The 27159-nt window shown below is 39.7% G+C and overlaps 1 protein-coding gene across 3 annotated transcripts in view; it reads left to right on the forward strand.

The window, feature by feature from the left end:
- The window catches only part of cdc42ep4b (CDC42 effector protein (Rho GTPase binding) 4b), a 32031-nt gene extending 6608 nt beyond the window's left edge, over positions 1–25423 (forward strand). The window contains exons 1-2 of one of the 3 annotated variants that reach the window (XM_060844933.1): positions 1367–1611; positions 19802–25423. In XM_060844933.1, the coding sequence (XP_060700916.1) occupies positions 20076–21089 (1014 nt within the window). In that variant the 5' untranslated portion in view covers positions 1367–1611; positions 19802–20075 and the 3' untranslated portion in view covers positions 21090–25423. Of the gene's footprint in view, positions 1–1366; positions 1612–1888; positions 2264–19801 lie in introns of those variants that run through there. The other 2 variants (XM_060844934.1, XM_060844932.1) reach the window with 2 other exon arrangements.
- Positions 25424–27159: the final 1736 nt, after the last annotated feature.

The following is a 27159-nucleotide window of genomic DNA, read 5'->3' on the forward strand; positions in this document are numbered from 1 at the left end:
AGACCAACCTATTCATTCTTTCTGGTGTACCTACCCAAAGGATGTTGCTAGGACTGGAGCATTTGAATTGTAAGGAGAGGTTGGATAGGCTGGGACTTTTTTCAGCATCTCATGTCATCATCCTTGTAAATGTCTGCACTCACTGCAGTCTTTCTGTGTCCTTTTTAATATATCGTGACCAGTAATGCTTCCAATTTTGAAAATTTGGACCAAAGTTCCGCATAATAGTAAACCTTCCCTACATTTCAAATTTATCTAGTGTTTGGTTTTGTTTGTTTTTGTGCAGCCATTGGGACTTTTAATCATTGGTGAACTTTTCTCAAATCTGTTTGTTCCTATACCATTGCTGGGCATTCACATTCCAAGCTTTTTTCATTTAACCTCTGTATTCTTTCTAACAAAGTATACTACACTTGTAATGAGCTTCATTTGCCCTTCTTTAAAACATATACTGCTGTAATTTGTCACTGTTCTCCATATTGACAATCCCTTTTTCTTCTCACTCTTCCACATCCTACCAACAAATTTGATGGCACCTGCACATTTTAGATGTTTTGGATTGTAAATTAACGTGTGGTTCAACAGCGGTTCTAGCACTCATTCTATGGAACACCACTTCCCACTTATCTTCACTGTGAAGAACTACCGTTTACTCCCACATTCAGCTCTCTGTCTTAAAGCCAGTTAGCAATCCCATTGTGCTTTTGTCCCCGATATTGCGTTCAGTAACTTTCTTTAGTTGATTATGGGGCTTCTTTACAGAAACCTCCAAATATTCCATAGGTATGTCGAAACATCCCAGAGCAGCCATGCAGACGACCTACAGAATGATATCCTTCGATTGAAATGATTTGCCTTTGACACGCTCCAATTTGCCCCATTTCAAATTTTCTTCGGGGGTTCGGATTCCTAAGGCTTTGTCTCATAGAATTCGTAGAGTGCGAGAAGAGGCAATTCGGCTCAGAGTCTGCACTGACCCACTGAAGAGCTTGCGATTTGAGATATGGTGTAAAAAAATACTTTGGCAATGATGAGGCCATGCTAGCTATTAAGTGGTTTTGAATAAGTAAGTTTAGTTGTTTAACTCAGAAGATCCTTGATATCCGACCTCTGTGATTCACTTTTGCCCTGCCGGGTGACCATCTGGAATTTGGTTGCTTCATTGTTCACCCTTTTAATAAATAGAACGACGTGTTTCGTGCATCCCAATACGTGCTGTTGAGTAAGCTCCGTGTCCTGGTATGAAGTTTTCCACGTACAGGTACGTGAGAGTTAAAGGGGAGGAGATAGTGTCCAGTACTTTCTCAAACTGCGCCACCCTTACCAGTTAAAGTTGTGTATTCTGTGTCTTTCAGTTAGTCCACGGAGAAATTTCGAGAGTCGTACATTCAGCTCCGGGCTCTTTCCACGTTTTGTTTTAAAGAAATCAGGATCCTAGTTCTGCAATAATCTGGTGTCGGCTTCTTTACTTTTTATTAAAAAAAACTCGGTTGAAAAGGGAAGGGATCGAATTGTAGTCTGCGAGAGGCGATCGATTGCCGACTCTTACAGTTCTTGCCATTTGAAGTGTTGAGATTACAAGTTTTGAGGGCTATCGACTTTATTAACTGGGTATGCCTTAAAATTTTATTTCGGATTCTGTGCGAAACTCGAACATTTTGGTCCAGGCGTTGCGACTTCGAGCATGATGTCACTATTTGTTCATGTTAGTTTAAAAGGCGAGTGCTGGAGTTTCGATGGTTTACCGCCCCCTGTCCGAATATAGAGATGATGTCAGAGTCAATTCTCCGCACTGTTCAGCTGCAATTCATCTGTTGATTTTTGAAACAAAATTGAATTTTTAAAATTTAACCACCAGTTAATTGTCTCTTTACCCGCCTCCCTTCGAAAAAAAAGCTCAATTAGGAACAGTTTGCTCAGTGGGACATCTTGTTATATTTCGGCCGTGGACTTCTCTAGAAGCGACTGCTGCATTTTGGTGTTTGGAGCCAAAAATTTTAAAGGGGAAAAATCCGAATAAACAGTCGGAATTATAATTGGAATGGTTGAACTGAACTAAGCTATACTTTCACCCCCATCTTCATGAATTAACAATTGCTTTGGATGAGTCATTTATTTTTGTCCCAGTATCACAGCCCCAACAGATCATTAAATGTGAAAACGTTTGGGAGCCAGCAGAATTGTTTAGTTGAATCGCTGGAAGACCTGCACAGCCTGAAACTAAATTGGAAAATTTTCAGTATAATATTAGGTCAAGATGGCAGTAAGTATTTTTGTTTCTGAAGATATGTTAGAAACAGCAGTAGGCTATTCAGTCCATGCAGCCTGCTTTGACATACAATTAAATAATGGCTGAGCAACTATCTCAACTTCACTTAGTAGTGCTCTCTCCACATCCCTTGATTTTATTAGTCTCCAGAAATTCCTTGATTTCTGCCTCGAACATGCTAAAAGATTGAGCTTCCATAAATTCTATGTGGTTAGAGATTTACCACAGTGGGGGAAAAAAATCATCTTCGTCTCATTCTTTTGAAGGCAATCAGATAAGTTACAAGTCTGAGGGGTTTCACAACGTATGTTTCTGACTATATTTTAGACCAAGGCAATATTCATACATATCTGGTTATACCAATTTTTATTCTGTTTTTACACTCCATTTTGTGTTTGATACATATTCCATATTTTAAATAAGCTGATTACTCAGACGGTTGAAGACGAAAATGAGATTTGAATGGGCTGTTCTCAGTATCTATGTGCATGTGTCATTGATACTAGTATTATTACTGGATGATCTAATATCCTGCAGTTAATCATCCATTGTAGTATTAAAATTCTTTCTTTATTTTTCTGTATTTTCTTTTGCAGATGTATTGCTAAATTGCATCATGTGAAAATCATTTGACCCACATTGTTGATTTGGCATTTATGATGTGCCATTGAAAATGTCATCTGGTTCTTTATGTAGGGCAATGAAAATTGGCACTTGCCTGTAGCAATTCAGAGAACCTTGGTGAAACAAGATTCACCTAAGTTGATGCATGACACCAGATCGGGGAAAGGGAGTGTTTATAACTGGTGAAATGTGCTCATAAGTAATCAGGAAAGAAAAAGGAAACTGACTGCAATGCATTTCTTATCCTCAAGGAGAAAGTGAGGTCTGCAGATGCTGGAGATCAGAGCTGAAAATGTGTTGCTGGAAAAGCACAGCAGGTCAGGCGGCATCCAAGGCTGGAAAAGCGCAGCAGTTCAGGAACAAGGAAAGTGTGTCACTTTCCTCATTCCTGAAGAAGGGCTTATGCCCGAAACGTCGAATTTCCTGTTCCTTGGATGCTGCCTGACCTGCTGCACTTTTCCAGCAACACATTTTCATTTCTTATCCTCAGCAGAGCACAATTCTTTGGAGCAGCTGTTCCTGAGATTTACTTGCAGCATTCATTACAATACCATCCATTACATTGTTCTCCTGCCTGTAGTGGCTCCTGATTTATGCATTCTTAAACTAAAGAATCACGTTAATTTTTCAAGGATTTATTATCTCTGACTTAGTTTTCCTGGATTCCACAGTTAGCTGGGTATTCCTTGATTTAGCTTAAACTGTGTTCTGTCTTTTTTTCCTCCTCGTTTCCTTGTCATCCTTTTCGCAGCCACCTTTCCCCTTGTCCCTGGTAAAAGGTACACCCAGGCAAGTTTCTTGCCCTGCTACTTCCCAGTTGTTTACTGTTTCTCCAGTCACAAATGTTTGACTCATTAACAAGCCAATTAGCATAAATGCAAGAGAAAAACAAAAAAAAAGAGAAGCAGTGGTGCTAATGCTGACCCTTGGAGAACACTGTGTATTTTCCTAAAGTCTGAAAAGCAACCATTTGCCACTGCTTTATTTCCTGTTATTCAATTAAGTTGCAATCCATGCTGCTCCTTTCCCTTATATTTTGTTGGCAGGCCTTTTTTTTTCACAGCACTTTGTCAAATGCTGTTTGGAAGTGTGTATAAGGCACACCAACTCCAATTTCCCTCAAATGTCTGTTATTTAATCGAAAAATTCTAACAATTCAGTTAACACTCTGCTTTGAACACATGGTTGTTTTATCTTTATTAGTCCTGTTTTTCCGAGTTAATGTTCTTGTGTTGGTATATCTTCTCAACATGTTACTACCACTAAAGTTAAGCGGATTGACTTGTAGTTTTATCCATATATCCTTGTTGTTCACCCTTTCTGTTTTGTCTGTCATTTTTATTGTAGAGGGAGCTCTGACTTTGATTTCTCTCCCCCACTTCATGGGAATATACTTTGACCCTATCTAAACTGCTCCTTTTGAAAAACAGCCTGCTATGACATTGCAACTAACATAGTGATCAAGAAAATTATCTTGGACACACTTTTATCTCAGCCATAACCTAAAAACAACCAATGCAATAATACAATACCAAACTGGTGTAGTAAAACTAGTCCAATATCATCATATTTTAGTAAAAAAGAGTTAGTCAAAGGGTTGCAGCTTTTGTTAGATCTGATTGATGTTTCTTTTAGTTGTCTTAATTGCTGTTCCTTGTATTTAAGAAAGGGCAGACTGGTATTGGAGGCTACTCAAAAGAGATTCATTGATTTCAAGAATGAAGGAATTGACTTAAAGAACAGATAAACCGGTTAGGTCTTTATTCTTTGCAGTTTAGGATAATAAGTGGACACATTTAAAACTGAGTTGCGAATGAATTTCTTCCAAGTGTAGTGATTATATCTGGAATTCTCCAACTCCGTTATGAAGGCTTGATCACTGAAAGTACTCAAAGAGGAGGTAGTTAGGTTTTTGAAGTTTTGGGAATTTAGAGTATGGAGAGCAAGCTTAAAAAGAGCTGAGACCAGGGATGATTAGCCCTAATCTTATTATATGGTGAAATAGACTAAAGGGGCCAAATGGCCTACTGCTACTCCTATTTCCTGTATAGTAAGCTGTTAGTGAACATTGGCAAGTAGTTTGGTGGGAGTTTCCAAACGATAAAAAGAGAGAGCGACTTCCAGAAACCTCCATAAGAGTAGGACCACGTCGTTGCATTCCTTCTCCAAAACAACAGGATTTTTAAAATTCCAATGTTTCAGTGGCAAAGCCACTCTACTTGTGGCTTTTGGATTGTAGGAAGTCTATACTGTAACAGCTCCAACTAATTTTTCAAGCAAAAACATGAATGCCATAATAGTTAAAGAACAGCTTCGCATTAAATACTCTCCATCGCGTGCAATATCTCTTGAAGGCAAGGTTTATTCAAATGTTTTGTGGTTCATTGAATAGTAGCATGCATGGGTGTTGTAGAGGTAACTGAATCAGTTTTTTAAAAAGTAGTGTTTACTACGGTCCTTTTTGTGTATTATCTGCACCATTAATTTCATTAGTTTGGAGAGTAAAAATATGCTCCTCATATTTGATTTACATGTAACTTGCTAAGCTGCTTTTGTATTCTTTTAAGTTGCAAACCTTGCATGTATTCAGCCATTACACCATGTGATCATAAATTGTGAGATGGTGCACTGTGCATGCCAAGCTGTGGCATGTCTTCTCTCTTTTCTTGCACTCCTCCTCCTCCTCCGCCGCACCCCCCCCCCCCCCCCCCCCCACCACCACCACCAAACCTGGCCCCAAACACCCAAAAAATCCACCAAGCAAAATAATCTCTAACTTTGTGTTTCCATACATGAAAAACATAGGGAATAGGGACAGGAGTATGTGGCATATTAAGCCTAAGTCCCACCTGATTCAGTGGTGTGTAAAAACATCTCTGAACAGGGTGATTAGAAAAATTAGGTTACTTTTCTAAAATAAAAACCCTGCTCTGCCACTCAGCATGATTTAAAGCTGATATTTTTTCACAGTGCCATGTCCCCAAGATCTCCCCATACCCCTTGACACTTTTAGCCTCAATCTATCTATTTCTTTCTTCAATACAATGTAGTCAGTAACTTGACCTCCATAGCCTTCCCAGTAGAGAATTCCACAGGTTCACTGCACTCTGAGTGAAGAAATATCTCTTCCTTTCAGTTTAATATGTCCTTATATGTATCTTGAGATTTGAGCCCTTGTTCTTTCCTGCTTGGCCAGGGGATGCAACATCCCTACCTCTTGTCTATTGAAATTCAACGTTCCATTGCAGCCCTTCTCATTCTTCTAAACTTCAGTGAATTCAAGCCTAATCAATCCAATCTGTCATCCTACAACAGGTTACCATCCCAGGAATCCATCTGGTGAACCTTAGCTGCAATCCCTCTTAAAATTGAGAACATTGAATTGTGTTCAGATGCCTGTAATTTATCCTGCCCAAATAAGAGGCAATGACCATTGTGGTACTCGACTATCACTTTATCCAAAACCAGATAACTTGCCATGGAATTATGACCAAGTTGGATGCTTGTTCTGATAACCTGTAAATTGGGCAATAAAACATTTGACTGAAGGAAGGGTTTTGAGTGGCTTGAGTAGTAATCTGGAGATTCACATAACACTCAAATTGACGATCCCTTTCCTATGTCTCTGAAGGGCCTGGTATCAAATACTCTTCTAATCTGTATTGGTAATGATGGTGCTCAGTGCCTTGGATTGACTTCAGTATTACACATCAACCATTCTGTCTGCATAGAAGTTCATCTGTTCTCCGAAGGTGTCACATCTGATAAAATTCAAACCAAATTCTACTTAGTGATACCATGCCATGTGAGTACAGTCTGTTCGGTTATAACACATTTCTTCAACACTAATTGAGTTTAATGCAATTGAAGAATTTAGATCGTTATTTGTAGAATACAAACTTTCCTTGCCTGTATTCGCTATAATGCGATTCTGGCCCCGTTGGTTTAAATGGCCCGGCTATTGTGTAGTTTTCGTAATGAGATCAAATAAGAACAGAACTCCTGTGTTATATTAGAACCAACTTTAGTGACAATGGTTTATGTTCCTTCATTCTCTTTCCCCCCCACCCCACCCCACCCTACCTTACCCACATACATATGCACTATCATGTCCCTGATTTATATGACACTGGCCCATGTTCTGCAGTAACAATTCTCCGTATATAAAATTGGGCCCACTCCCCAGTTTATTTGTGGATAGACATAGCAGAATTCTTCACCTCCATATCCTTGTATTATGAGGATGTCTAAGAAAGGGAAAAGATGGTGCTGGTTTATCAAACTATCTTTAATCTTTTTACCAAAATTTTCATGTTAGATGCATCATATACCCTGTCGGCCTATTGAAAATGAGCAATGTCATGGCTGTTTTAATTGCCCTTTCTAAGCAAATTATTTCCCATTTTTTATAGAAGTCTAAAAGATGAGCATTTAGATTATGTAGGTTTTACACATCCATTTTATTAGCGATCAACATCAGAAAAAACATACTTTCTGAAGTATAAAATGTTAAGGAGACATCTATGTGTTCATAGAAGCCAGACTTTGTTTAATCAAAATGATCTTGTCCCATTTGGAAACATTTGTGACAAGATTAACTAGAGGACCAAATTTGTTGAACAGCTTCAAAGTAATGATGCAGTTTTGAGTTATAAATTTGCCAGCATAACTGAATTCTTCTCTAGATTATAAGGCAGCATCTGTCTCATCTGTGAGTGAAGTCTGCTATGGCTTCGAATGAAACCATGGTAATAGCTAATTGAAGGGCAATTTTATTTCCCACTCATTAAAATCAGTGGGCTGTAATCAGCTTTAAGTTGATCAGATCTGTTCAGAGTTGAATACAAGTTGTTTTCCTTACATTATTGTTTTTCAGTTTTGAATGCTTTGCTTAGATTTTATTGGCCAGACAGCAGCACATATAATTTTAGTTTCTTTGGGTCTGTCACTACATACTAAGTATATAGCAATAAGGATAAAATGTTGCCATTCTGAAACTTTTTGTTTCTTTGCAGTTGATGTATTCATCTGAAACGCAAGGGAGCTGTGTTCTGTTGTAGCTTTTTAGCCAGCGTACCTGATCCTCTCAAATTAACTGAGTAACTGGATGATTTAAAATTGCAGAAACAAGAGTGAAAATTGCATCTGTTTTCACATTTTGTGGATAAATATGCAGTATCACTTTTCTGAAGAGTTCCTGCAAAGGTTACCTTAATCAATAAATTTCTAGCTACAGACAAAACATCCATGTTCAATAGTTCTTCCATATTGTTAGCCATCTCCTATAGGATTCAAAAAGAAATATTGAATTTGACTGTGGTATCCCAAACTAATGAAAATCTGTTTTGGTTGAGGACTGATCTCAAACTTCTGAAGCCATAGCTTTTAATTCAATTTCGAGTTTATTAACACATAGTCGACTGCTAGACTTTTTCCTGTTTGTGTGTAGTTAAGCCTTTTGAATGGTTACTTTATTTTACCATTTCTATCACCAAATATTGACAATGAGCATATTGGTAAATGAGTCTTGGTTAAGAGGAAAGTCCCACAATTAGTGTTGTAATCCCACATTGTTTCAAATTCTAAACTATACCTATTACAATGGCTGTATTCATTTTTCATACTCCAGCCCTTTTTTTGTCTGCATTGCAGATGACATTCCCAAATTAAATTTAAGGTGTATTTCATCTCCTGTGCCTATGTTGATTTCCAGTAGAGTTCTGTGAGGGAAGAGGGCAATATGCTTAGTATTTTGTCTCCTTTCTTGTGTCAATTTTGGTTTTGGATCAACTCCCTTGCCTCTCATTTAAAAAAAAATGGGTTTAAGCATTCCTCCAGGTTTTAATCATCCTAGGCAGGCTGCCATTTGAATGTAGTATAACAAATGTTATTAAAACTCAACCATGTGTTTTTAAAAAAAAACACAACGCTCCAAACTGTTTTGACTGAGGAGCCTCAAATAAAACTACCAAAACAGATTACTGAATTATTTGTTTCTTGCTATTCACTGGATATTGTGTGTCAACCACCAAAGAGATTGGATGTGAAGCAATTTTGTACTAGGTGAAAAATGTTTTATAATTGATACTGCATTCTTTTCACTATCACCAAATCTTGAAGCCTTTTGAATGAAGGAATGAATTTACATAGGTTATGCCTGTTGTTTGTAATGAAGCATAGCTTCGGCACAGAATATTGTACATATCTGGTCAGGGGTAAGTTCCTTCGTTCAACTGAAATGTAAGGCTGACAACAGACATAATCAAAGGGATGTATACCTGGATAATATGCTAGTGAGTTGTGGTCTACCTCTGTGATTGTGACGCACTAAAGCTCCATATGCTACTCTATTTGCACTGGTGTAGAATTCAGAGGATGGGCAAGAAAGCTGTAAAAGATTTCACCCACCATTAGGTGGGGAAGATCTAGAAGTAGTATTAATTGCTTTAGACAGGCAACTGAGGATTATCTCTATTCTTTTGGCAGCATGGAGCTGAACTATATTTTGAAATATACTACTTTGCTACGAAATGCACAAGTGAATGAGCAGGTGAGGTGTGGATATGGAGACAAACAGTAAGCATTACAGAGGAGCTGGTCATATAAATACCCTGTGACAGGCTATCAATAAAAGTGGGTGTGGTGGGTTGCTGTGACAAGAAGTCTGCACCACTGAGTGGAGCCTCAAGGTGAGAACTCTCACAGAAGGAGAAAGACCTGTGGCAGACCTGAGTGGAACTTAAGACATAATGATTTTTCTAGTCTATACTTAACTGTCAGTAGTAATAAAATTTAAAAAAACAAGTTCATATTCCATTTCATTATGTCTGGGGAGCTCGGGCCAGTGATTTACACATCCTGCATTATGTGAAATGCTAAATGTTCCTAATTTTTGATATCCATGTGTGCAGGAGGTGGCTGTGGCTGTGGCAAATTGAGCCCAGCATTTTGGTGCTTAAATGACAGTTGGGGGTGCATTATAGTGCATTTATAAGGCTGAGATGCTTGTGGTTAGCAAGTTTTCAGGAGCCAGTCAGCCCTCAACTTAACAAAGCATAGGCAGTGAGGACAATGGTGCCTCCACCTCCCTTCTCCTCCTCCCCCCCCGGATGAAATAAGGGAAACAACCATGCATCTCAATTTACTAACTCTGTTTGGCCTTGGTTAACTAGGTGATAGTTGCTCAATGGAAGCCAGCAGATCCAAGATCATGGCAATGTGAATGGTCCAGCTGCTTGGGTTATGGGAATGGAGCTGAGGCAAAAGTGTGGAAGCGCAGAAATGGTGCTGTGTTAGTGAGGAGAATAAATGGGTGCTTCAGTAGCTCCAGATATGACTGCAGAATCTATGTAGCCTCCAGGATGTCATGGAACTGCTGCAGGTATTCTGGGGGGGAAGGGATCCTAACATGACAGCAATGAGCTCCTGCACACAGACTTCAGGAAGTTTAGATAGCAAATTGAAAAGCAGAACTTCAAAAATAATAATCTCTGAATTACTTCTGGTGCCATGCCATAGTGAATATAAAGATAGAGCAGATAAATGAATGCTTGGAGAGATGGTGCAGGAGTGAGTGCTTTAGATTCCTGAGGCAATAGGATCATTTGTGGAGGAGGGGGAAGCTATGCGTGTTGGATGGGTTGCATCTGAACAAGAACAGAGCCAACATCCTCACTGGCAGCTTTTTCAGTGCTGTTGGGATGCACTAAATTGGCAGTGGGAAGGTAATGGGAAATTCAACTTAAAATGCAAATGAGTGAGTCTGGAAGGCGGAGGAAACAGGCTAGAGAAGCAAGGGGTCAATATGTCTAACTGGAATGTATTTTCACACAAAGAGCCTGGAGAATAAGGTAGATGAGCTGAGGGCATTGGCACATGATAGTGTGATATCAATAGCTTTGACTGAAAGTTAGGTGTAATTGGCAGCTGGTTAAAAAGTGTTCAGATGAGGCAGAGAGGGGGATATAAAAAGATAAGATAAAGATTGGAATATTGATCAATTACATTCAGTGGTAGGATGATGTCTTGGATTCATCAAATGAGGCCATGTGGGCAGAGGTTTTTTGTTTAAAAAATCACAAGTTCTGTAGGTCTTTGCAGATACAATGGGCTGAAAGGCCTCCTTTGCTTTCAATGACCAAGTCTCCTGTTCGCAAGTCGATAACTGTGAAAGGACCAAATGGTAAGATGAATATAGCATTAATCTTTGTTTACAATTGCAATTTGCAATGCTTCACAGATTTAAGGCAAGATTGCGATTTGTATTTGGAGTTTTTTTTGCAGCAGCAGCATTCACCAATTTACACTTTTGATTTCTTAGAATTGTCCAGCACAGAAGGCTTTTCAACATTTCTTGCCAGTGCTGATTCTGTGAAAATTATCCAATTGTTTCCAATCACCTGTTCTTCAGCTGTAATCCTGCAAAATGTTTCTTTTTCAACTGTCCTATTTTCTTGCAAACGTTGGAACTGAATCTGCTTCCACAGCCTTTGCCCTATGCAGGCCAGATTCGACACCTGTTCCAAAACAGGCTGCCACTAAAGATGGCTGACGAGAGTAAAGTTATTCCATGACATCAGTCAGCTGTGACATCAGGGTCCTGTTGTGCCAGTATATCTCTGCATGTGCACAGTGATGTCATGATTGTGATGTATGTTGACGTCAACACAAGTACCAGCTTTGCTTCACCTGCTTTCTCCGAAGCATTAGTTCATTATAACAATCATTTCGGAAATATGTCTAGATCAGAACAGTGTTGTTCCGAGGAGCCACTGACTATTTGCAACAGTAGGCTTCCTGTAGTTTCAAAGATCATTGCAGTAATTGGTAAATTGCATGATCTTTATTCTCATCAAAGTTAAAAATCACACACCAGGTTATAGTACAACAGGTTTACCTGGAAGCACTAGCTTTCAGCGCGCTGCTCCTTCATCAGATTGTTGTGGAGTATAAGATCATAAGATACCAAATTAATAGCAAAATAACTTCTTAAAAAAAGTTCTGGGATTTACATATGAAAGAACTGAAATCAGCATGGTCACTCCAAAGGATGAGAGATTTGCTGAACTATCCAGGTCTTTTTCAATATGTAATTTCAATAGCACCACACTGAAAACTTTAGCTGTAAATTCTGTGTCTTACAATCTTATACTCCACAATAACATGATGAAGGAGCAGCACTCCAAAAGCTAGTGCTTCCAGATAAACCTGTTGGACTCTAACTTGATGTTGTGTGATTTTTAACTTTGTACACCCCAGTCCAACACCGACATCTCCAAATCATGAATATTTTCATCAAATCCATATTAGTAGCAGGGTTGGGCTGAAGAGATTGATGGAGTTCCACCTGGAAAAGTGTAAATGATTAATTTTGGAAGGTCAAATTTGAATGCAGATTAGAGTTAAAAGCAGGATTTTTGGCAGTGTGGAAAAACAGAGGGATCTTGGGATCCATGTCCATAGAGCTCTCAAAGTTGCCACCCAAAGTGAGAGGGTTGTTAAGGTGTCTGGCAGGAGTTCAAGATGGCTCAGTAGGTCTGCCCTGCTGAGCTCTGCACCAGAACCCAGATAAGTGGTGCACTCACCCTCCCTTTTATTACCCAATGTGGTAGAAATAGTTATTTTTTGACCTGTAGAATTGCTCAGTGCTAGTTTAAAATAGTTAGGAAAATGACCAAAGGGAAGGGGCAGCGAGGATCACAGCAAGCAGAGACCACTGCGTCTCCAATCCGGTAACAACAGACACACCTGTGGCCGCAGTGTCCACCTCCGTGATTGTTCTAGGGAACTTATCTGTGTATTTCTGTTCTACCAGGAGTGCCTCAGGTTACGATATGGATGGGACAGGTTAAGTGCCCACTTTTAACTTTCTTCTTATGAGATGTGTGTATTTTTTCTTCTTTGTCTGGGGTGGGTGCACTGCTTCAGTTAGAAGGAGCCATGGAAGGGTTAGTGGATAGTATGAGCGTCCCCTGTGAGCAAGGGAGAAAGTCTCCTTTCATTTGTGTTATATGTTGGTATGTTGTAGAAATAGCTGTTAGAAGTTTTGATTTTGATAGTTTTGGAAGTCGTATTTTTAAATTTATACTAACTGTGTTTACAGTTTTCACTCAGCGCACTGAGTGGGGTTCTTCCTCTGGGGGGGGTCACGGACTGCTTCGGATGGCTATGGCTAGCCATTCGTTTAAATGGTACATCTGGAATGTTTAAGGGGTGTCATTTCCCAATTGAGAAAAAGATACTTTCAAGTCTTAGAAAAGAGAGGGTCAATGTAGCCTTGCTGCAAGCAACACATTTAACCGATAAGGAGCACTTGAAGTTACAACCGGGTTGGTTCAGGCAAGTGTTTTTCCCACCCTTTTAATTCAAAAAGTAGAGGAGTTGCTGTACTCATCCGGAAGAATCTCCCATTTCAAATGTTAGATCAAATTGAGGATGAATATGGGCAATTTATAATTCTTAAAACTTTAATATATGGAGAGGAATATGGAATTTTGAATGTATATCCCCTCAAACTTTTTAACAGATGTGCTTTCCAGGTTGTTGACCTTGAGGCACATCACACAATTGTAGGGGAAGACTTTAATTGTCTTATTGAGTGGACAGGATGCCGAAGGGTCTTGCAGGTATGTCCCTCCAACCCAGGCTGTTGGTGGACCTGAACAAGAAGCTGGGGTTGGGGGATGTGTTGGCATGTCTTCACCACGAAGGTAGGGATTTCACCTTTTTCTCTAATCCACATAAGCGCTATACTAGAATTGACTTTTTTTTAGTCCCATCAACCTTTTTGAATTCGGTTCTGTCTTGCAGAATAGGGAACGTAGCCATTTCTGATCATGCAGCAGTGTATATGGAAATCAAAGCCAGTGGTAACGGGATAGGCTCCCGGCATTGGCACATGGGCCCGTTTCTCTCGAAAGTTTATAGAGTATTTTTCGCAGAAATTTAAAGTCTTTTGGGACATTAATTTGGGTACGGCCAGTAATCCATCGGTGCTGTGGGAAACTGCCAAGGCCTACGCATGAGTTTAATTATTTCTGACTCAGTGACACGGAAGAGGCAAAGGGGAGAGCAGCAGCGTTTGCTCGAGGCTCGCCTGAAGGCAGCTGAGTTATCGTATTTTGACAGACTATCTTGAACCAAATTGCAGCGGATTACAGCTCTCGGGGCTACTTTGAATGCTGCGCTCACCCAGACAGCAAAGAGGGAAATCTCTTGAGAAACAGATGTTATTTGAGAATAGTGATAAACAGGTAGAAATCTAGTATACCTGGCCAGAAAGAAGAATGCCCACCCCAATCCATCACATCCATTGGAGTGTGTGCTGGTACTTTTACATGCAATGCCAAAAAGATTAATGAAGCCTGGTTGAAGATTTGTAGCTCGGGTGTCCGTTGTTGTGGTTCTGTTCGCCGAGCTGGAACTCTTTGCTGCAAACATTTCGTTCCCTGGCTAGGGAACATCAGAACTGACAGCCAGACTACTGCGACCCTTACGACTCATAACAGCACACAAGCCAACTTCCACACTCAGACAACAACTCACTAGAACAAAGGACCCAATAGCCAGCACGAGCCAAACTAACGTAGTTAACAAAATACCATGCAAGGACTGCACAAAACACTATGTAGGACAAACAGGAAGACAGCTAACAATCCGCATCCATGAACATCAGCTAGCCACAAAACGACACGACCAGCTATCCCTAGTAGCCATACACTCAGACAACCAGGAACATGAATTTGACTGGGAAAACACTACCATCATAGGACAAGCCAGACAGAGAACAGCCAGGGAATTCCTAGAGGCATGGCATTCATCCACAAACTCCATTAACAGACACATGGACCTGGACCCCATATACAAACCACTACAGCTGAAACTGACACCCGGAAGCGGCAAGAACATCCATCAACAGACACATCGACCTGGACCCCACATACAAACTACTACAGCTGAAACTGACACCCGGAAGCGGCAAGAACATCCATCAACAGACACATCGACCTGGACCCCACATACAAACTACTACAGCTGAAACTGACACCCGGAAGCGGCAAGAACAAACCACTATAAATACCGGAAGAAACATCAAAGCAGCGCTTCACAGGAGGCTCCAATAGCACTGATGATGTTCCCTAGCCAGGGAACGAAACGTTTGCAGCAAAAACTTCCAGCTCGGCGAACAGAACCACAACAGATTAATGAAGCATTTAGGAAGTTCTACTGAGCTGTACCGGTTGGAAGTGTGAGAACAAATTGAAGATGGAGTCCTTTCTTAAAACCTTGGACCTTCTGGGTATAATTTCAGAGCAGGTGTCCTTTCTGAATGTCCTCCTCACAATCCAGGAAATACAAGAGGCAGTGAGACTGCTCCAGAGTAGTAAAGTGCCCGGCCCAGACAAATTTCAAAATAAGTTTTATAAGGAGTTTATAGACGTGCTGGGCCGGGCCATTCTTGGATATGTACAACTATTCATACAATCAGTACTGCCTCCCATCTTCTCTGAAAGAAGCAAATAATTTTCTTATTTTTAAGAAATGGAAAGCCCCAGAGGATTGCTCCTCGTACAGACCCATGTTGTTCCTGAATGTGGATTAAAATTCTGATGAAAATGCTGGCATCAAGGTTGGACAGGATTTTGCCTTTCATTGTAAAGGAAGACCAGACAGGTTTTATCAAAGATTGTAGGTCAACTAATAACATTAGAAGAGTATTGAACATGGTCCAGGTATGCCTGCAAGGTTCGATTCTAGGCTTGGTAGTCTCCCTGGATGCAGAGAAAGCATTTGACCGGGTGGAGTGGCCGTACCTCTATGTACTGAGGGGGTTTGCCAAGTGGATGACAGTGTTATGTAGTGACCCAAAAGCAGCAGTTCTCACTAATGGTATATGTCAGATAATTTTGGTATCAGCAGAGGCAGCCGACAGGGGTGCCCTCTGCACCACTATTTTTACATTGGTGATTGAGCCATTGGCAGAGGCCATCCGGAGGGGTCCTGACATAATCGCCCCAGAGGTAGGGTCAGACAGCATAAGGTCACCCTCCATGCGGATGACGTTCTTCTCTTTTTAACTGATCTGATGATATTTAATACAAGTGATTAATCTATTTGGCTTGTTCTCAGGAAATAAAATTAATTTTATGAAGTTGGAGGCCTTTCTAAAATATTAAATCTTGGGAATGGAACCTGTTTCCCTTTCAGGTGGTCACAGGGAGGTTTCCTGTATTTAGGCCTTTTTATCACCCCGGCCTTCAATCAGTTATATAAAGCTAATTTTGTGAGTTGCTAGAGAAGATAAGGCAGGACCTTTGGCGCTGGGAGAATCTTCTGATATCTTGGTTGGGTAGAATAGCTCTGGTCAAAATGAATGTTTTTCCTTGCTTATTATATCCCATGCGAATGCTGCCTAGGCAAGCACTATGGAGGCTTTATCGTTGGCTTGGATCTTTCACCTGGCATATAGGTCTCTTTTTAAGCTGGACAAATTGCTCCTTCCACAGGGGATGGGAGATTTGGATTTCCCGGACTTTAAGAAATATCAGTTGAGTTCCTTACGATCCTATGGCTGTCTGGGCTTGCTAGGATCTGCGGTCAATTTGGTCGGATACTGAGATCTCCCAGGCAAAATGCCCCCTCATCAATTTGTTGTTTATGGACAAGATGAGGACTGTTATGGACAATTGCAGAAACTGGATTGTCCTTACCATGGTTAAAGCATGGAGAATGATGCGGCTCTAGCTCATTCTCAGCTCTAGTCTCCACACTTGCATGTGAGGAACATTCAGGAGCATGTTACAGGGCAGAAACTGTATGTCGTGCTATCTTTGTGTTGGGCAATTGTCATTCTGTCATTTTGGCAGTGGGCATTGACTCAAAGCTTTGCAGTCCTAGGAAGAACAACTATAGTTACTCCACAAAACTGAGTTTCCTCTGCCATTGTATCCTTCCAGAGTGAAAAATTGTGGTGCTGGAAAAACACACAGGTGAGGCAGCATCCGAGGAGCAGAAGCATCGACGTTTCGGGCATAAGCCTTTCGTAAGGAATGTGGAGGGGGAAGGGAGCTGAGATAAATTGGAAGGGGGGGGGTGGGAAGGAGTTGGATGGCGATTGATGGATGCAAATAAAAGGTGATTGTGTTAGGTCGGTGGGGAGGGTGAAGCAGATGGGTGGGAAGGAAGATGGACAGGTCAAGAGGATGGTGCTGAGCTGGATCTGGGATGAGATGGAGGGTGGGGAGATCTGCCTGAAACATTGATTCATCTGCTCCTTGGATGCTACCTGACCTGCTCTACTTTTCCAGCACCACACTTTTTGACTCTGACTCTCCAGTATCTGCAGTCCCCACTTTCTCCATTGTATCCTTCCAGAAAATCTCTACAGTCTACTGAAAGCTTTATATCTTTCCTAAAGTGCAGTACCCAGAATTGAATACAATATTTCAGCATAGACCTAGCCAATGGTTCATAATATCTATATATTTAAAAAATTGCTGAATATCTGAAATAAGGACTAAAATAGCTCAAACCTGGAGGTCAGGAAGAGAGTTAATTTTTCAGGTTGATGATCTTCCGTTGGAGGTCATCAACCTGAAACATTCTCTTGAATTACTGAGTTTTTCCCAACTTGTTCTGTCCTTGTTTGTATAACATCCCTGTCTTTGATAGAGTCCTAGAGCTGTACAGCATGGAAGCAGAGTCTTTGGTCCAGCTCAGCCATGCTGATATTCAAAATTAATTTAGTCCCATTTGTCAGCATTTGGCCCATATCCCTCAAAACACTTCCTATAATACTCTTGCAGATGCCTTTTAAGTGTTGTAATTCTACCAGCCACCACCTCCACCTCTGGTAGCTCATTCCATCTGTCTGGAAGAAGTTGCCCCTCAGATCCCTTTTAAATCTTTCCCCTCTCACCTTAAACCTATGCCGTCTAATTTTGGACTCCCCTACCCTGGGAAAAGACCTTGCCTATTCACCCTATCCATACCTCTCATGATTTTATAAACCTCCATACGGTCTCCTCTCAGCCACCAATACTCCAGGCAAAATAGCCCCAGCCTATTCAGTCTCTCTCTATAGCTCAAAACCTCCAACCCTGATAATATCCATGTAAATCTTTTCTGAACGCCTTCAAATTTCACAACATCCTTCCTGTAGCAGGGAGACCGGAACTGAATGCACTATTCCAAAAGTGTCCTAACCAATGTCTTGTACAGCCACAACATGACCAATACTCAGTGCACTGACCAGTAAAGGCAAGCATACCAAATGCTTTCTTCACTACCTTGTCTATCTGCAACTCTGCTTTCAAGGAACTATGCACCTTCACTCCAAGATACTTTGTTCATCAGCACTCCCCCAACAGCTTACCATTTAAGTATCTAATGCCCTGATTTGCCCTACCAAAATGTAGCGCTTCACATTTATCTAAATTGAACTCCATCTGCCATTCCTCGGCCCATTTGCCCAACTGATCAATGTCCCGTTGTATTCTGAGCTAACGTTCTTCGCTGTCCGAGGCATGGATAGGGTGGCACGGTGATTAAGTGGTTAGCACAATTGCCTCAGTGCCAAGGACCCAGGTTCGATTCCAGCCTCAATTGACTGTCTGTGTGGAGTTTGCACTTTCTCCCTGTGTCTGCATGGGTTTCCTCTGGGTACTCCGGTTTCCTCCCACAGTCCAAAGATGTGCAGGTTAGGCTAATTGGCCATGCTAAATTGTGCATAGTGTTCAGAGATGTGTAGGTTAATGCATTAGTCAGGGGTAAATAGGGGAATGGGTCTGGATGGGTAATTCTCTGGAGGCTCAGTGTGGACTTAATGGGCTGAAGGGCCTGTTTACACACTGTTTGGGTTCTATATATTTAAAAAATTGCCAATTTTAGTGTCATCTGCAAACTTACTAACCATCCTTGTGATATTCACATCCAAATTATTTTTTAAAATGACAAAATACATTGGACCCAACATCAAACCTTGCAGAACACCACTGGTCACAGGACGACAGTCTGGAAAGCAACTTTCCTTCTCCACCCTCTGTCTCCTACCCTCGAGCCTACCTTGTATCTAAATGGCTAGTTCTCGGTGTATTCCATGCAATCTAATCAGTCTACCATGCGGAACCTTGTCAGACTTTGCTGAAGTACATATGGATGACATCTACCGCTCTGCTTTCATCAATCCTTTTCGTCTTTCTTCAAAAAAAGTCAATTTTGTGAGACACGATTTCCCATGCACAAAGCTATGTTGACTATCCCTAATCAATTCTTGCCTTTCAAAATACATGTTAATCCTGTCCTTCAGAATCCCCTTCAACAGCTTACCATCATGAACGACAGGTTTATCAGTCTGTAGTTCCCTGGCTTTTCCTTAGCATTGTCTTTACTAATGACACCATGTGATCCAACCTCCAGTCTTCTGGCACCTGACCTGTGGATATCAGTGATACAAATATTTCAACCAGGGATCCAGCAGTCACCTCCCCAGCTTCCCACAATGTTCTAGGATATGCCTGATCAGATCCCAGGGATTTATCCATCTTTATGCATTATAAGGCTTCCAGAGCCACCATCTCTATAATATGGACACTTTTCAAGATATCTCAATTTCACTCATCTGCAGTTTTAAAAATGAAAATGTGATAAGTCTTTTCAGTTTGTTGAATGACACCTTAAGTGGTTCTGCCAATCTATTTTTCTGTCGTATAATATTCTGAAGTGTTGCTAACAAGTGTTTGCTAGCAAATTCAAGAATTTAAAATTTCATCAGGAACTTCAGTTGTAAGTTTAAGGATTATTCAGTTTAATCCTGGTCTAGTTGAAAAATTGTTTTCAATTGTCCTGTCTAAACTTAAAATTCTGTGATTTAAATGTTATTGAAATATGTTTTTTTTGTTTTACATTTAGGTGCATCAAGTGCATTGGAATACCGAAGCACTTATTGGCACACAGAACGGCTGTAATGGGAGATAATGTAACATTTCATGAATTATAATTTTGTGACAAGTTGGTTTTACCAGTTCTGTGTTGTGGTTGGATCAAAGACTGAACATCCGCTTTCATCTGTGTAAAGAATTGATTCTGGTTTTCATTTGGATTATATTTGAAGACCAAAACCTGATCATTGGGGCTTTTAAGTTTCAGAATTCCATCATATTTGTGTTCCTTTCAAATCTGGAAGATGCCGATCCTGAAGCAGCTTGTGGCCAGCTCCAATCAATCCAAACGACGCTCTCGTGTAGACTTGACTGCAGACATGATCAGTGCTCCTCTTGGTGATTTCAGGCACACGATGCATGTAGGTCGTGGAGGTGATGTCTTTGGAGACACTTCATTCCTTTCTAGCACATTTGGAGCTGCAGGTGCTGCTGCTCCTGCTGAAGCGACACCCAAGCCAGGACTTCTCTCTCGGAAATTCAGAAGCAGCAGCAAACGCTCTCAGTCAGTAACACGTGTTGATAAGCGAGAGACACTGACACAGAGTGATTCGGCAATATTTGTGAAAAATGCAGTGTCTTTGCCTCAACTCAATGATAAGACCATGGAGCCAACTAATCAGATGGCCAAGAGCCTTTCATCAAGTCCAATAAAAAAGCTTGCAAGTGAACAGATGGAAGATGTACCTGTCAATGGAGCTGCCAACACTATTGAAAATAAATGTACAGAATATCAAGATGAGCGAGATTTTGGAGATATTACAGACCTTCCTACTTCTCTTTCCACTGGTGGCTTTCCACTAAAGCATGCTGAATCCATCATGTCCTTTCATGTTGATCTTGGTCCTTCAATGCTTGGTGATATTTTAAGTGTTATGGAAAAAGATACTTGGGAAAATGATGTTGATCTTGGTTTTGGTGATGACAGACAAGGACCTTATTCTAATTCACAAAATGTGGCCAAAGAGAAGTTTGTAGAGGAGCCTACGGTACCAGGAATAACCTTGCAAAGTAACATAAATAGTGTTGTACACAGCACAGCATCTGGGAGCCACTTATCACAAGATAGTGGCTCCATGTCAAGTTTGGCATCTGGGACTACAGAAGAGAGGCGATCAGTTTATGAGGGAGTTAGTCATGGAGATGTAGACAGTATGAAAAATATTGCTGAATCCAGAGATGTTTTCAAAGAGGAATCTGTGAACGAAGGAGATGAAGATTTTACCTTCATGGATGAAGAGGATGAAATCCGTGTGTAGAATTGGCCTATTTAGACTGGATTATTTGCTTTTTTAAAAAAGATTTGGAGAATGAGATGACTTTATCTGTCCTAGAACTTACAGCATTAATGAATTATGGCAGGATTGCACTAGACTCTTACACCACAGACTCAAGATATATTCTGTAATAAAGGCTGTAACCAAAATTCTTTAATCCACATAGGCCAGCAACATCTGCAACGACTCATAGTGGCTCACTGCTTATGTTTTATTCAACCAGAATTAACCATATATTATGCACATTCCTAAACAGTGCAAGTACTATGTTTGTGCTACCTTTATATGAAAAGTACATGCTGATAACAATCCTATTTTAATATTTGCCAGTTCACTAAGTGAACCAAAGGACTCTCTCTTTAGAAGAAGTCGCTTGTCTGCTTCCTGTATCACTACTCAGCCTTATTTGGAATCTCTAAGGTGCTCCAATCTTTTGGTTAGCTTCCTCCTTCCTCCTCTATCCTCCCTGGGGTGCTACTCTTTAAGATTTTGATGTGGAAAATTTCAAAAATTTTGTGCATTCATGTAGTCTGTGATACATTCAACCTTTACCTGAGTGAGCTGGGTTTCACCAACTATTTGGGTGCAAACTTATTTCTCTCACGGATAGCAGTTAATTTTCTCATCACAATTTCTGTAACATTCACAAGGAAATACAGAATATCTCAACCTGTTAATACTGTGCTAATTCTGAACATTAAAATAAACTGTACATTGCTCACTGTGGAATACTAATACACATTATGCTTCCTAACTATTCCATCATATATTTCAACGAAAAGTAGTTATGACCAGAGCACGATGGTTTTTGGTACATAATCTAGAATTGATCTGTTTGAGTCTGTCACTGAAATCTGCCATTCACAGTTATCACATGTTAAACCACTTGCACTTCATTAATTGGGGGCTGACTTTGAATTGACCCCAATATAACACATGCAAGATTGTTATAGGGTTAAACATTACTACAAGTCCCAACATCCAAGTGTTATCTCCCTGAATTACAGCAATAGTTTTACCTCAAAAGTACTTAATTGTCTGCAGAGCAGTTTAGGACATTTTAAAGTCATGGAAAATGCTACCCAAATTTGAAGTTCATTACAATAAGGGCCAGGTAGTGTAGCATTTTCCATCTATATCTAAACTGTCTAACCTTTCTAAGGCTTAACTGCTTTCCCATTACAAATTAGAGGTCTACAGTTGCCATCTTTTCCCCTGCAACACTCCCCAAAGGGAAACCATTTCATCAAGGCACATTTCATGTATTTTATATGAATGTATTCCATAGTATATTTGAAGGAGGGGACAATCCCATCTCAAGTCACGGAATAACCACACTCAGCCAACCAGCTGGTTCTGATAGAGAATTTACAACCCTCTTTTGCTGAGGCAAAGATTTTAGTTTAACTTTTCAAGACAAGTGTGCTAATTAGGATTATATGGACATGCCTGCTGCTTACCTCTGCTCAATATCCCATGAAATATCCTGCTTAAAGATTTTTATGAAGGGTACTTATACATTTCTATATATACATAGAATTAAATCATATTGCATGGTCAACTTTGAAAATTAAACCATGTCACAAATGCTGCATTTTATTCTGACAGTGTATTATAGAAATAACTCTTGGTTACACTGTTGAGACTTTTCAGTATTAATATACAAATTTAAGGTCCACTATGCATCAGATAATTAATAATTATGTTTATAAATGCATGTTTTGGAATTCAAAATTGCAGTAACATAATCCTTCAATGCAGAAGTAAAGCAGTTTTTCTCCTAAGAATATTTTATTCAACTGACTCAGTTTGGAATAAGTGAAATTAAAGTAACCCTTCTACAGAAAATGGAAGTACCAACTTATAATTTCAAATTTTCACATTGGAATAAACTAGTCACATTTTGCACCAACACGTTTATGAATGCACTTCAGATTTTGTTCCAGTGTCCATCCCAGTACTGTTTTGGAGCAGGATAAGAAACCAGTGAGTAGGCAAGCAGTCCTCCTGTGTGAAACATCCAGGCATCTAGTTAAATCTATGCAAACTGGGCCCTATAATGTATAATTTTGAGTTTCCACTGGGCATTGTGTAGCACTGCACCTCAAGCAGATTAACTGGCAATGTCCACGACATCTGCCGGAAACTGCTTATAAAAATACCAGGTATGTTGCTTTAACAGTTTTTATGCCTGCCTTGGAATTGTATTAATGCTTCTGGTCCACAGTTGTCCCACCTAATCCTGTTGCTTGTACTTTCATAGCACCACCACTACATCTAATCATTGGGTTCCACTTGTGCAGCTCCATGTGCCATTTGCTGGAAATGGTTTCGGCCAGTTACCTAGTAATGAATTAGCATTTTCCAATTAGTTGGATAATATGCCACTAAATTGCTAATTTAAATGCAAAGTTACTTGTATTATCAAGGAGCAATAAAGTGTTCATAAAGAAGCATGTTATGGAATTACACAATTTTTTTGAGAGATGATCTCACATTTCTTAACCTTAGTTGTGGTGGTGAATTTGGCCAAATCATCCTCCATGGACAATTCTAGTAACTAAACTTTGTTTTTGTTGATGCAAAATTAAATGTTTGCTTTAGTGTACAATTAAATGTTTTGACACCCTGAAATGATTTCAATCTTTTGTTGCCTTGTTTCCTTAATTTTCTAATGCAGCATTATTCTATACAAAGCACCCCTGAAGATGAATACTTTTCAAAAGGTAGAAATCCGTAGTGCCTTGTGATATTAATTTTCTTTTCCAATAATTCATATTACAGCTCAATGTAGTATGCAGAAAGAACAGAATTTTCTTTGATCCTTTTAAAATTGGACAAAGGGAATTGCATTTTTCAGGAATGTGTCTTCCTGTTGCTGATGTTGCACAACGTGCTGCTTTATAGCCTAAATTTTTTATTTGAAAATTTAAGCTATTATGTGGTGATTGGTCATGGTACTTACCATGAATGCTGGAATATATTAGGCAAATTGCCATAAAACACTCTCTTTTGTGCAGAACAGTATTTATCTTCAACGTCGTAATCATGTACATCTTCGTGCCACTTAAATGTTTTGTGTTGTGAAATGTTTGGTCTAGTCTAGAGTGCTTTTGTTCAGCATGTTGATCGTTGCTCATGTTCAAGATGACAGTTGTGCACACAGTCCAGCACACTGCATTAATGGCATGTTTAATAGGAAATGTGAAAATTAATACTTTATTTTGGGGAGCAGTTCAGATGTTGACACAATTGTTCTGTAGACAAGACTTGAGGTGAGATTAGAGGACAGTGCTGTATGTTTTGTATGTAATATAGCTTCAACACTAAATTAATTCTCATGTGTTTTATCAAGAGAAGTCAGTGTACATAAGTTGTTTCTATTCCATGATGTAAACTGAAGAACACATTAAGTTAAGTATCTTTTTTAAAAATCAATTTGATTACCTTTAAAATTGGCTTGCTCAGTGGAGGTTAGTTGGAAGAAACTGACCAGACCATACCAGCAGAAAAATGCAACAAAATATTTTTCTTCATAGGTCAGAGATAGTTCTATACACTAACTTCAGTTGATGGTTATTGTTTAAATAATTAAAGAAAACTGCAACCGGTAAAAGTTTTAAAATAAAATGTTAGAAACATTCAACAAATTGGTATCTTTTGGTAGTGATGTTTATGTACAGTAAAATAGTGCATGGGTAAAGGACATGTGAAAACCTTGTTCTTTCGCACTAATTGTGCAAAATGCGTAGGTAGGTACAGTCGCTGTTGATGCAGAAAACCACTGAAAAGATGTAATACAAGGTGTTTTTCTGTAAACTGAACTGATGTGGATAATCTGGAATTGGGAGAATTGAGCAGAAACTTAAATATTCAAAAAATAAACTAAAGGTTCTCTGTTAAACTGGTCATTGAATGTAATGCGCAAAGAAATAAATTGAAACTTACCACTAAAGTGATTTTGTTTGCACATGACCTGTTTTGCTAAATCTTTTAATAAATCCAATTGTGCCAAATATTTAAAGAACTTGTGTTGCTAAAATATACTCCAGCTGTGAAGTGCTCTCTTCTCTGCTTTTCCCAAACACATTTAACCACAGAGGTACTACATTGTATGTGTATATGTATTGGGTTCACTTTTTCTTATTATTGTGTAATTTGTTTTGGATGAAAGTAATGAAATAAACTGACAGGTCTTTCTTTCATGGTTTTATTTTTGAATTATCAGTACTAAAACCTATTTGGTACTATCGCTGATTTCACTGACAACCTATTATTTTTAAAAGCTTTGTCATATCAGTAGTAAACTACAATAGTTTATTGTTTATTGCAGGGGGAGTTGATTAATAAACTATATGCAGATAACAGTTTGTGTGGGTTTGCTATTATTTTCCACCTCATTCTAGGCATATGACAGCTGCTGACTGAAGCAAGCCTGTCAGTAGTTGATAAAGCCACAACAGAATAGCTATTATGTTCTTTTGAGTAAATGGGATTGGTTTCTGTACAGCAATGCATTAACCAATGGGATCAGGAGCAAAAATAACTGCATTGTACACACTAGAAGATCCCAGCTTGAGTTTGTCATTTGATGTTAGTGCTATGTTATTTCAGCTGCGATGTTAATTGCCTGTGGATGGAAAATTTGGATCCAGTGGAAAAAAAATCATTTAAAGTTCTTACTCTTGTTAATCATTTAACTCTTAAGCTGGGAGAAAGTGAGGACTGCAAATGCTGGAGTTCAGAGTTGAAGAGTGTGGTTGCCAGTTTCCCAATTTCTCCTCCCCACCCCCACCTTTTTATCCCACTCCCAACCTGGCACCACCATCTTACCTGACGGCCCTACCTGTCTATCTTCCTACCCACCTATCTACTTCACCCTCCTCTAACCGATTGCTGTCACCCCAACTACCTACCTATCACATTCTCAGCTAACCGCCACCTAACCCTTGCATTTATCTCTCAGCCTCATTGGTCCATAAGTCTCATTCCCGATTAAGGGTGTATGTCTGAAACATTGATTCTCCAGTTCCTCGGATGCTGCTTAACCTGCTGTGATTTTCCAGCACCACGCTTCCTAACATTAGTTCCAAATAGACAATTCCAGGATCTAGGCTGTCACTTGCGCTGAAGGTCTTTACTTTCATCTTTCCAGAAGACTATGATCTAACACATCATCCACAGGTGTATTGTGATATCTTGGCCAAGACTCCTACCTCCACTACCAAAAATAAACATTAGTTGAACATATGTCTCACTATGTGTTGACATATGCTGTACATGTGCTTTTTACATATATTGAAAATAGAAGCAGGAGTAGGCCATTCGGTTTTTATAAGCCCCCTCTGCCATTCATTATGATCATGGCTGATCATCCACTTAGGAGCAGGCTTCAACTTTGCACCTCCCTCTACCCAAATTGCAATGTCAATTGATCCCTTTAGCCCCCAAGTGTAATATTCAACTCGTTTAAATCATACAATGTTTCACCCTCAACTGTTTTCTGTAGTAGAAATCTGAGGGTGAGGAAATGTCTACTCCATTCAATCCTAAATGGTTTACACCATATCTTTAAACTGTAACCATGGTTCTGGACTCCCCTGCCATGGGGAACATCTTTCTTGATTCTAATCTGTTGTGTCTTATTAGAATTTTATAGGTTTTTGTGAGATCTCTCTTCTGAACCCCAGCAAATATAATTCTAATTGAACCTGTCCTCATACAAGTCTGGGAATAAGCCTGGTAAACATTTGCTGCACTTGCTATAAAAAGCAAGACATCCTTTCTCGTGTAAGGAGACCAAAGCTTATACCATATTCAAGGTGTTGTCTCACCCAGGCTCTGTAAAATTTCAGCAAAATGCCTCTGCTCTTGTTCTCAAATCCTTTTGCTCTGAAGACCAACATACTATTTGCCTCCTTTACCTCATGTGTGCTTACCTTCAGCAACTAGTATTCAAAGACACCCAAATCTCAATGCACATTTACCCCCTCTCAGTTTAAACCAGATAATAATCTGTTTCTGATTTTGCTACCCGTCACAAAGCTGGTCC

This window comes from Hemiscyllium ocellatum, chromosome 25 (genome assembly GCF_020745735.1).
Source record: "Hemiscyllium ocellatum isolate sHemOce1 chromosome 25, sHemOce1.pat.X.cur, whole genome shotgun sequence".
Lineage (NCBI taxonomy): Eukaryota > Metazoa > Chordata > Chondrichthyes > Orectolobiformes > Hemiscylliidae > Hemiscyllium > Hemiscyllium ocellatum.